We start from the raw sequence: 13,160 nt of genomic DNA on the forward strand, positions 1-13,160 counted from the left end.
CTTCCTTCCTTCCTTCCTTCCTTCCACACTTCCTTCCTTCCACCCTTCCTTCCTTCCACCCTTTCTTCCTTCCTTCCTTCCTTCCTTCCTTCCTTCCTTCCTTCCTTCCACCCTTCCTTCCTTCCTTCCTTCCTTCCTTCCTTCCTTCCTTCCTTCCTTCCTTCCACCCTTCCACCCTTCCTTCCACCCTTCCTTCCACCCCTCCTCCCTTCCTTCTTTCCTCCTGGAACATCTCATTGCAAAGCTTTAAGTAAGTAAAAAAATAAAACAAGGAAGTAGTCTGTAAATTCTTCCCATGAAATAAACCTCAAGTAATATGGAAAAGTAAACGACAACTTTGCTTCTGAAAAATAGTCTTAGTCTTCCAGCAAAAGGGAAAGGCTGATGGAGCACAGATTTGAAAATGACCTTGGGTGTTTCGGTCAGTTGGTAGCTCCAAGGGGAGCAAGTGTCAGAGGATTTGTCATTCACTGCATTGAGACGGAAGCCAAAGAGCACTCTGTGTATATGCTTAAGTGGGGGAACAGGTACGTGACAGTGACTATTTGCTCCCAGATGCAGGATGAAGGCGTTCAATGGGGGAGAAGGGGCGGGGGCATCAAGAAGAGCTTCCATAGCGGCCGCATTAGCCTGGAGTGTGCAACAGGCTGACAAACTCCCAGCTCCACGTTCACTTATAATCACTCCTTTTCACCCACTTTCTTGATTCGTATTTTATATTTACTTTCCAAATTCAGAAATATTTTTACAAAGAAAATTTAATAAGGAAGATGAAAGAAACCTCTATTATTAAAATCCCATTTGTCACAATACTTTAGTTGTCAAGTCATAGAAAGTTATAAAGTATATAAACAATATTTTAAAAAGTAAATTTTAAAGCCATGAAACTTAACATTTGTGTCCTTGAAGACCCTGTTTCTATGAAAGTTCAAGTTGATCAGCTTACCTTGTACTAAGGTTTTTGTCTGTATTTAGAGCTGGAAACTACTGCTTAATGGAAAGTAGAAAAACCTCATGGGCATTCCTCTGATCCATTCACTCATTCAACAGGCATGTATTGATTACCTACTATGTGCCCAGCTCATATAGACCATTAAGATAAATCAATGATGCAGGTATAGCAATCTTGGGAGTGGAGAGAGGGACATAGATTAGTAATACACTCACATCAAAATTCTGGTATATTTTTGTCATTTTAACAGATGGGAATAATTTTATATAAGTATTAAAATTAATTGTTAAGAGGCAAAGTTGTCTCGTATCAGGTTAACGCTCTTAAAGGAGCTAATGTTAAATTATATTTTTTCCTAATGGACATTTCTATATATGATGTGTTGAATAGGAGGTCTAAAATTGCTCTACACAGAGTATTCACCAAAAATCTAACACTAGAAGTGTAATTTTGGTTAATATATTTTCTGAAAAGTACCAAATATAAAAAGCAAAATAAAACAAAAACTCACTCCTTTTACTTAAAATCTGTTTTTGCATTTCATATGTAGTGTTACTTTTTATTAAATATGTTTTTACTGATTTCAGAGAGAGGAAGGGAGAGGGAGAGAGAGATAGAAACATCAGTGATGAGAGAGTCATTGATCGGCTGCCTCCTGCACACCCCCTACTGGGGATGAGCCTGCAACCCGGGCATGTGCCCTGAGAATCTCAGGGTGACCTTCTGGTTCATAGGTCAACACTCAACCACTGAGCCACACCAGCCAGGCTGTAGTGTTACTTTTAGTCTCATCTTTTCGTAGAGCTGATATTGGCAGTAAATGGAAAATAAAATGCTAATATTTTTTCTTAAAATACTTTGATTACTGTTTTTGAAAGTAAAACTTCCACCTTTTTTTTTTTTTTTGGCCAGAGACTTTGCATGGGTTCTTTGACTTTAGTTAGTGATAACTTAAAGGAATTGTGCTTTAAGAGTAGCTTCCATATGTCCTCAAGTGATTGTCATCAATGCCCTAAGAATCAAATTCCCCATCATGGATTTATGGACATGTCCACTGTAGAAAACAATAACATAGAACACTACAGACCACCTTTCAGTTTGCAAATAGCTCATTATCTCTTTTTAACTTTACAACAAACTTGCAAGGCAGCCATCACTTAGGATCCCTCTTTGACTCAGACCTAAGACCTTAGAGCCTGTAATTAGAATGTGTCAACTACTTCTCTAAACAAGTCTCCTGGGACTTTATGGATTCTTTTATGTGTTATACACTCTTGCTCCAATTATTTCAAAAATTGAAATTATAGAAGTGATTTATTTTAATCTTTATTTGCTAATGTACAACTTGTGTTGAGAAAGTACAGGTCCCACTCTGACATGAAAAGTGCCATCTGATACACTGAGAAATAAAATGTAAAATGTATTACTTCTAGTGCAAGCCCAACTTTAGAAAGAGTTGGGAAGGGAAGTGGGTGGAGAAACAAAGATAACAGTTCAGGAAATCAGTTCATAAAAGTAAGATAGTTGACACATTACACTAAAAATAAAACACTGTAAAAGTGTTTCCCACACACTAAATCTGGTTTCACCTGTGATGCTGTCAGTGAAACAGAAGTCACGAAGTCAGAATCTCAATATTGAATTATTCTTAGGGGAAAAGGCAAGTCACGGTGATTTTAAAGTTAGTTATAGGAGTGTAGGTCTGTATACTTGGGTTAAACTCACTGAAACAATCATATCAAGGACTGTTGGAAGATGATTTTAGTCTCCCCTCATATGCCTAGTCCTCCCAAATCTTTTCAGAATAATATTTTATTATTCTTCTCTACAACTCATCTTTCTCTTTAGCTCCTAAGTTTTTCCACTAAAATAGTCATAAATAAACTAAATATTTTTTTGGTCAAAGTTTCACCCAAGAGAAAGAATAATAATCTTCCTCCAGTTTACATGCTTGAATCTTCCAGACAATACAGAAAAGCAATGATTTTTTTTTGGTCAGTAACTGAAATCTTTTCCATTTTATTATTTTCAGCAATACTTTAAGCAAAACATTTTTCAAGGGTAAAATTTTTTTAAATTCTCATTGACTGGGCCTGGCAGAGAGCCATTAAAATTATTTTCAACTGGTTCATTAACCAAAGTATGATATCTTTGTTTTCTAAATAACTGCCACTAAAATATTTTAATACATTTTTATAAAAATATGTAAAGATTTTACTAAGTATGAAAACCATCAAAGAGTATTCATTATTTTAATATGAATTAATGTTCAAGGCGTTGATTAGCCATGCCATCTTTTAGGTCATAAACCCTATTTTCAGTGTTCTTTACCTAAGAATAAGGGTCATGTTGGCTTGTAGAAATCAAGAGTTTGAAGGTCAGTTTGTCATCATCAGAGTGAGACTTACTTTAAGAAACCAAATGACAGAGCTTTTAGCTATTCAACCTTGTCATTTTCAGAGAAATTAAATTTTAGTCAGAATACCTAGTGCACACCCTATGGAAGGTAAAATGACTTCAAATGAAAAATATTATACTTGAAAGTATAAGAGTATTATATTTGAAACATACAAGTTTTCAAAGCATTTGGAATTTGAGGTTTAATGTTATAACTTGATTTCCTGATATTAAATCATTCATAAACTATGCAGAAACTATTTATATGCTTCTGTTTTAAAAGAAATCCAGGTTTTAAACATTTTTTTCTAAACAAAATTAACCATTACAAACTGCAGGAGGATATGTTGGTAAATTCCATGGCTCACTTTTCTCTTTTTGGAATTTATGGTATAATATATAAATTTATTAGGGGGGAAGATCAAGCAAGTCATAGACGAACATTGAAAATATTCCATATAACCAAAGAGTAACAGCCATCTAAATATTTCGTAAGCAGGGAAAATGTTGGAAGGCCAAATGGAAAGAAGTCAGAGTTGGTGCAATTCCAGTGCAAAACAGGAAACAGGAGGTGAACCCGAAGGAGAGGAAGAAAAGACAGAAGCTGCAAAGGAGCTGGAGGAGGAAGACCCGTACACCTTTGCTGAGATCGATGACAGTGAATATGACATGATACTGGCCAATAGGAGTACAAAGAAAAAACTTGGAGGCCGGTCTTTCATTATAAACAGACCTCCTGCCCCCACGCCTCGACCCACAAATATCCCTCCGAAAGCAGAAACCACACCTTACATAGCTCAAGGTAATGTCTTTTGTTGTCGTTTGTTTGTGTGTGTTTGGGGGTGGGGTGGTTCTCTTTTTTGGTTGGATCTAAAACCCCGGAGATATAAAAGACATTTTCCTGTCATAGGTGAGTTGTATTGGCCTATTTTAAAATTTAGAAATACAGTGAATAAAGCAAAGAATTAATAAATAGGAGCCTGGTTTCTAATTCTTCATTAAAAAGGATAATTTTGATAAACTTTCCAAAGAACATGAAACCATAGCATGTGTGACGAAATTCTGTTTGACATTTCCATAATTCTACAAGAGGGAAGCTCAACTATGAATAATGTGCAACATAAGAAAAGAAGGTAGGTACTCTACTTTTTGCTCCTAATTCCATTTAATATAACTTTAAATATCTAAACAGCTTGAATGCTAGAATCTCAGATATGTAACCACAAATTCTCTGATAATTGCACTTCACCCAATGATTAAGAGTCACTTCATCTATCATAGGATCTCTACTTTAGACATCAGTTTTTCTTTCTCATTCATTACTCAGTTGGATCTAAATAAAATCTGACAAATCCCTAGAGCTATTTTTATACCTATAACCGCAAGAGGTTGTATTGACTCGACTCATTTGTTAACTCTCTGGTTCGGTACAGTCCGTGAGTCCAGAGTGTCTAGGAGATGACTTTTATTCGTCAGTGCAATGCATGCAAATAAATGTGTTGAGTGCCTTTTGGGGCTAAGATACCATCCTAGGAACTGAGACTATGGAATAAAACAATGTCTCCATCTCAGAGGAGTTTCTAGGCAACACATATGCAAATAAATAGAGTACAATGTGACCATTTATTAGAGATTTTTGAACAAAATGTTTGGAATCAAACAAAATTTGTGGGTGATAACTAAAGCTGAGAGGCAACAGATTGTACGTTTAAATAATCCAAACCAGCTACAGAAACAGGAAACTTAAATATATATACCACAAATCTACCCAAAAGTAACATAGTTACTCATATGTGCTTAATAGGTTCAAAAGAAATCATTCTATTGCTTAAACAGTGTGTATCAAGAGACTTGTATAAGAAAATTGAGAAAGTATATATAAGTTATTTACCAGTGTATAATATACTTATACCTTAACAGTAATCTGATGCAGAAAATGTTCAAGAAACTATTAAAAATTGAGAAATGATGACAAATTAAAAAATGTTTCAGCTAAAATAAAATGTTCTGGAACAATTATCTAGATTATTAAGGCAGGGGAGAAGCTGTAATTAGAAATTCTCAGAACGTCATAGTGACCTCAAAAACATTATTGGCTCTTTGACAAGGTTACTCCATACCAATAATTTTTAAAGAGAGGACATAAATGTTGCTCTATGCAATAATTTAGTTATATTTTAGAAATCATGAAAGAGGTGCACCGTCTTCTCTGTCCTGATCCTGGAGTTCTCAGGGCCACAAGGACAGACTCTCCCGTTGTGTGGTTCTCTTTGCGCGGTGTCTTGTCCTACAGTTGGCTGCCGTGGCCTTGTTTTCCACGAGCTCTTTCCTGTGCTCTGTTTGTTCTTTGTACTATTCTTTTTCTTTTGTCCTTATTGGGGGGGGGAGGGGGGCAGTAGAATTCAAAATTTTGGTTATTGTTTCTGTTTCATTTTGCTTTTATTTTTAATTTGGGTTTTTTTTATTTTTTCCAGTTCTCATGCTGTCTTTATTATCTTTGTTGTTTGTGCTGCCTGGAATGCATAATACTGCCATCAAATATCTGGCTCTCAGCTATATTTTTATGGTTAAAAACAACACACCAAAATCCTGAGTGAAAAACTCTATTTGTTAACGTGTGGGCTACGTTGTAGGGTGCTGGGGAGGTAATGAGCTCTTTCACTGAATTACCCCAAAAATATTAGTTTATATAGATCTATTCTCCTATGCTTTCCAATTTTTCTGAAATAAAATCCAACTAACTCTAATCTACATTTATATATCTAGTTGCCAGCACTGGGAGATCAGAGTGTGGGAAGAAGACGGAAATTTCACCATTTAGAATGCACAGTTTAACATGTTCTCCCTGTATTCGGTTGAGTGTGTAATGCCTGCCTCCCACTGGGCCTCATGGCTGATGGCCAGAACCATTTCTGTTCAATTTCTCCAAAAAATAAAACTTCCATCATGAATGATTACCTAATTTCATTAGAGAAGGAATTTGGGGCTATGGCTGCTTTAGATTTTTAATCAATCCCCAGGCATAAGAGAACTTAGATGGTTTTTCTCCTCATTTATGTATTTATTAATTGCATTAAAATGTATTAAGTACCAAATAATAAAGCATTTCTGTGTATTATGTAAATTTGCTACGTGACAATGGTATAATTTGTCATACACACGCACAGGAACTTAAAAAAAAACTTAGAAATCTTGAGTTTCTAAGAAATTTTAAAGGCTATTTATCTCACCAACTTATAAACCAGACACTTCAAAATTCATAAGAATTCTCTCTAATTCAAAAACACAATCTAATTTATTCTCACAACATTTGTGTTATATGTAGAGAGGAACCAGTGTTTATAATGTCTTTTTTTTTTTTTCATTTAAGTATTTAAAAACTGCTATGGTTATTTGCCCCACATCCCAAATCAGTAGCAAAAACTGAACTGCAAGTGAGATCGCCAAAGTCGCTTTTCATTCATTATTTCTCCCTTTTCGCTTTCACCGGGATGTGTTTGCTTGCCTCTTCCTTTATGCTACTGATTGTTGTTTGTCCCGTTCCCACATCAGTAAAACACTGTCTCATCAGCCAATTCTTTCTTGAAGTTCTTTGCATTTCACAGGATAAAAGTCATCAGATCTTTTCTCTTTTTTTCTAGCTCATGCAAATAGATTAAATAGAATTGCTACCATTTCCCAGAAAGCCACCCATTCAATTAGAACATTAAATTGCCCCAATTCTTGATAGAGCACAGAAGTGGTAGCAGAATGTTGGCACATCCAGGGTGTGTCAATGTAGCCAAAATAGAAGGATGTGGAGCAGGGGAAGGAAGAAGATTGCAGGATGCAGAATCCCAACTCAGTATTTCAGAAACTCAAGAAAATACTGCTGAAGAGACTAGGCAAACAAACCAGGGAGACACAGGGAAATCATGTTAGCTTTTGTGAGATAATTGAAAATATATATTAGTGTCTACCCCTGGCACAGAGCTCCTGAAACCCTTGTAATTTCCTGAGTAACATGTGTCTTTTGTTCTAACGAGGCAACTCTGTGTGGACTCCTGGATGGGGCTGGTCTCCGGGAAGACCAAGACATGATTAGAAGCTTGGAATTTTCAGCCCCACCCTCCATTCTCTTGAGAAGGGAGAAGGGCTGAAAATGGAGTTAATGATTAATTATGTCTGTGTGAAGAAGCCACTATAAAATCCCAAAAGGAAGGGGTTCTGAGAGCACCCAAGTTGGCAAACATATCCACATTGGGAAGGTGACACACCCAACTCTATGAGGACAGAAAACTCCTGCGCTTGGGACCCTCCCAGACCTCACCCCATATATCTCTTCATCTGACTGTTCACCTGTATCCTTTATCACATTCTTTAATAAACATATAAATATAAGTAGGTGTTACCCTGAGTTGTGTGAAGAGGGGAGACCACAGAGAATGGGACAAAGTTCTAGGATATCTGCATACAGCCAAGCATTCTGACTTTTCACACAGCATAACACATCAGAGAGGAGCTGTTTCCACCATCACCATCTCCTGCCCCCAGGAATGTAACATTAGTGCATAAGTAAACTATGGATTCTATTCCAGAGATATGTTTCTGATTTCTTAATTCAATTTCTGTTATACCATACCTAATTTTTGTTAACAACCCCCCAAAATAACTCATTTTTAGTGTAAAGTTTTTGAAGTCTGCTGCTTTCATACATTGTATTCTCCCTTCCTTTTTCTCCCTATAATATTGAAAAGGAACAGGTTCATTAAGTTTCAAGAATATAGAGGAATTAACGGATTTACAGTGCTTCTTGGTGTCAGCATTCTTGATTTAAAACAAATCAAGGAAACAAAATGAGCACTTTGCATAGTGTAGATAGATTGGTAGTAAAACTATATTCATAAATCATGCAAAGTGATGACTGCCTACCAGGCAAAATTTTTTAACATCAAAGAACAATTTCCCATTTTCCCCTCACATAATTAATAGAACCAAGATCCTTCTTCAGGATCCATGTTTCTGATTTGGAGTAGAATATAATTTCCCTTTCAATTTTCAATTGCTACTGAGTTATCCTTGGCATTTTGCAGTGCAACAAAGCTGTATATGACCTTTTTGAGAGCTACTCAGCTACCAGGACCCTAAAATGTCAAGTACAACTCAGTTGCTCTCAGAAATTTTCCACTTGCAATTCACTTATACTTGAAATGGATCACATACAATATAGGTGAAATGCAAATATAAAAAAGACCTTGTAGAATCTCTTCGGAAAATTAATCCACATCATTGTAAGTGTGGCAGAGTGGAATGGTCTCTGTGCTCATTAGTGAAGAGAGATGGTCAAGTAGATTAAAGTAGGCTTTAGATCAAGTGCCTTTGGCCCTACTCTTTGGCTGGGTGACCTTGTCCAAACCATTTAGCTTCAGGATTTAGTATGTATATTACAGGTGCTCTCAGTACAGAGAAACGTATTTATCATTCTATTTGCAAGCCCAGTGTCCCTCTATCTGCCTCTCCCCTTTCCCTGACAGAGTGCTGGTGCAGCTCTTCAAAGGAGCAGTTGTTTCGACCTGTGCCCACACGGTTTGTTCATTAGAGGGTATCAAGCCTGCTTGCGTAATTCAAGCATTGTGATGTGCTCTTTCTATCCTCACAGTGGAACAGCGGGGACACATGGAATAAAACCTAAGAAGGGCTTTGCAGACCACCTGTTAGGGTGTCAGTATAAAAATGATGAACTTTTCTAGCCTCATCTTCCAGAAATTCAGTTTCTTTATATTAGTGACGGGGGAAGAAGACAGTAAACTATGGTATGAATCGACACTAAAGGATTTGTATTTCATGTGAAAATAAATGCAGATATCATCGTGCTTAGATTTTCATTCTACAGCAAAGTGAATTCTAATATTTTTCTCTTTAACACATGACATTTCTAGAGTCTCTGTTAAAGATGTCTTTAGTGAGAAGCTTAATAGTCTGGGTAGTAGTTCTTAGCTGGTGATGCTTTGCCTCCTAGGACACATTTGGCAATGTTTAAGGACATTTTCAATTGTCCCAACTGGGGCAGTACTATTGGCATTTAGTGGGTGGACACCAGAGATGCGGCTATCCATCCCACAACGCATAGGACAGGCTCCACTGCAAAGAGTTATCTAGTCCAAAACGTCAATAGTGCGAGGTCGAGAAACCATGCCATGGGTTGGTCCCATTATTAAGACAGTAATCATTTGAATACTTGAGAACGGTCATCTGAACATGAAATCATGTATCAAACAGCTAGCTATCTGCACAAATTTTCTTTTTTTTCACTTTAGATTTCCTGAATTCAGAATAGTTTTCACCAGCACTTTTAATGTATGTGCCATTTCTTATTCTAATTTAAATATATATTCGTTAGAGACAAATAAGGTGCTCTGTGGGGTTGGCCCACTGGGAAGCACCTCCTCTGGGAACCTGGAAGCTGGTTCCCAGGATGATTGCGAAGCCAGATGGAACTGAATTTGATTTATGACTTAGCCACTTAAAAGTTGTGTAACTCTGTGTAACAAGTTACACAGCCTTGTTTTATTTGTTTAATATTTTTAATAAAGGAATAATAATACTTCAGAGAGTTTTCATGAGAACTACAACTGCCGATGTGTAGGTAGCTGGCACAGGGCTGTCGCTGTGATGAACGGTGTGCTATAATACAAAGATGAGCCAGGACCCGCCATATCTCCCCAGGTACTATGCCTTTTGCTTCTCCCTTTGGGTTTTATATGCCAAGAAATCATCTTGCATGACTTTTCCAAATTATTAACTACCTATATTAAACACTATGTAGAAAAAGTGGGCAGAGCCCCGTCCTGTTGAAAATTTCCATCTGTATATAAATTATTTTCAATCTGCATGTATAGAAATTTTCAGTCTTCTATCACTGAGTCTTATTAACAGAACTGGTATTTAATATTTGTTCAGAGTAAGCATGGCCAGATCCAGATCCTACTGGCTATTTCTCAGGATAGCAACATTTCCTGATACAGAAAAAACAACGGCAAAAATAAACAAACAAAAAACTGAGAAATTACTTTTGGTGATCACTAAGTATGAATCAAAAGGTGAACTCATTCTAGTTTCCAGAGTATTAGTGACTTTCTAACAACACAAACTACTTCTCTTGAAGCAATAGGGAAACCTACTAAGGATGTTACTAGAGTAATGTATACACTTATATCATTTTCTTATTGACTACAAATGGTCAGGAAGTAACGTAATGAGTTTAATGCAATCATATGAGAGGAGACGAACCCTCAGTCCAGTGCTGTGCAAGCAAGACCCGTGACCTGCCTAGTGACAAGAGGAGGAAGGACCTGCTTTCCCAGGGGTGGAGTGGAAACATTTCTAGAATGGAAAAATTCTTATTTGCATCACAAGGGATAAATATGCAAATAAAAACAGTTTGTATCCTACTCTTGTAAAAATTAAGTCCCTTACAAGTAGAAATAATAATTTATAGTGAGATTTCCTGGTTTGTGAGAGGATCTATATGGAAACACTCTTATCAGACAACGTTTCCATTATGAATTGGAAAGAAAATTAATGTTTTCTCCTTAGGAAACCAAAGCATTCATTAGTATTGCCACTGAATTAGAATTTCTATGCCATTTTTCTTCTTCGTGTAGGTATGTGCTTTCCAACTTTCCATCTCTACCAACTTCAACAGTAAGCTGTAATCACATGACTGACTTCATGTGTGCTGGCTGCTCTTTGCAAATTCTCCCTAAAAAATATAAATGCCCAACTCTTGACTCTATATATCTATCAAGAAGTAAACTATTTTCAGGTGAAAGACCTTCATATTATGTTACTGATGTGACTCGCTGTGGCCAAGTCACCACTAGTGCACCTATTCAAATGTGGTAATCTGGGGTGACAAATGTGTTCAAATTAACAACCTGCAACTATTGCTAGTAAATGAAATGATGGTTTTAAGGTGATTGGAGTACTCAGTTTATCTCAGTCAGTTTGAAAAGAGGCTGCACGTCTCTCCTGAGTTTCAGCCTGATTAGTCAATGTGGCCACTTGGAAGGCTAGAACATTCTCTTCCCTGCCTTGGCTGGCTACACAAAGGGGTTGTTTATATTGCTTTCCTGTACCCCATTCTCTCTTTTTGGGAATTAGCTTTTGCAGGGTGCACATTAGGGGAACAAGGTAGAGAGAGTAAGGCTACAGGGGCTGCATTATGACCTTCGTCCTTTCTGATAATTTTTATCTCTCGCCTCTTTCATCAATAGGCTCATTCGACCTTTGCTTAAATGAGTGCATCAAACTAGAGGGCAGCATGGAAACTGTGACCCTTGAGTCCTCAGGACCTGGCACAGCCCTTGGCTACAGAGTTAGCAACCTAATGGAAGTTTGTTGAGTGAATAATAAACACAGTGCTGCTACCTGCGCGGTATCATTCCCTGAGAACCCAGAGCACAATACAGACCTATGTATTTTACTTTATATCAAATCTCTAGTTTCAAGAATGATCATCAGTGATAGACATTTACCTCTAAATGTTCTATTTTAGACTTTTAATGAGCATGGAACATCAAGGGGTTTGTCATTCATAATTCATATCTTTATCAATGCATTTAACAATTACACAGGCTTTCCATTACCTTAGCTACTTGTGAAATAATTCCAAATAAGCTTTATCAGATTTCCTAAGACGAGCAGCTCTGGAAGAGTCTCTTTGCTTGAAATAGGCTACAAATGAGGTTGACATGAAGAATGTTCCTGCAGCAGCAACCTGGGAAGACAAATAGTGCAAGTGAATTCATTATATTTCACCTTCTCTCCCTCCTCTGCTCTTCTGATAATTCTGCTTCGCTTAACGTTTTGAATATTTAATACTATGCTAATTTTTTCCATTCAATGCCATTTCTATTCTAGAGAAAATTTTACAGAAGTCTTTCTGCCAATATTTAAAATAAATGGGGGTGGTATTTGGGACATTTACATTAAGTTTATTTTGAACCTCAAAAATTGTTTTACTTTATGGACTTTCTTTTAATGTTTAAAAGCAGTGACAACTACTAATAATGCATTCCCTTTTCTTTCTTCTCAAATTCCAATTTTAGGTAGGAAGAGAAAAATAAGATTTCAGTGGGGGAGAGAGTCATCAGAGTTGATGTACGTCATAATTGCCTTGATAGCATTATTTGAACATTAATGCAATCAAGTGTGGTCAAAAACAGTATCTTCCAAGAATTTGAACACATAGTGACAGGGTCATCTCCATATATTATAAAAAATTAACATTGGTCTGTGATTTAACTTTCTAGTTTTTTATTAGGCTAAGCTCCCAGCAAAAAAATGTCTTCCTTAAAACATAGTATTCTATTTAAATTTATACTCACCTAAGAGCTTATTCAGGCACCATTTGGCCCGCTATGACTTGGGAAAAAAGAATCTACAGCATCTTAGAACATCAGAGCTGACTGAAATCATCTCATCTAAGCTCTAACTTTATTGGCAAGATAATAAAGCCAGTTTCCCATGTCACACATGTTGTTAAATATTAAGACAAAACTACACCCTTCCACTCTGCCAAGTACATTAACATTCTGGTATACAGATTATTTTTTCAGTTACTATATGTTTAAAATAGGCTCTCATCTTGCTCACCACCAACCTTGTAGTACAAAAATATGTACTTTCACATATAAATCTGGGTGACCCATAACCAAATGCTCAGTTCTCACCATATCATAGATTTTATTTTTATCTCTTATAAAAGTTGTGTGTGGGGGTGAACATGGTAAATATAAAGTGTATAAAGCTTTTTAGAACAAAGATTTCA

The 13,160-nt window shown here is 36.6% G+C and overlaps 1 protein-coding gene across 1 annotated transcript in view; it reads left to right on the top strand.

Annotated features, from left to right (window-relative positions):
• BANK1 (B cell scaffold protein with ankyrin repeats 1) overlaps positions 1-13,160 on the top strand; it is a 306,359-nt gene that overhangs the window by 260,676 nt on the left and 32,523 nt on the right. The window contains exon 11 of the mRNA XM_081154901.1: positions 3,846-4,151. Within this exon, the coding sequence (XP_081011027.1) occupies positions 3,846-4,151 (306 nt within the window). The remainder of the gene's footprint in view (positions 1-3,845; positions 4,152-13,160) is intronic.

The sequence above is a fragment of the Miniopterus schreibersii genome (genome assembly GCF_964146895.1).
Source record: "Miniopterus schreibersii genome assembly, chromosome: 1".
Lineage (NCBI taxonomy): Eukaryota > Metazoa > Chordata > Mammalia > Chiroptera > Miniopteridae > Miniopterus > Miniopterus schreibersii.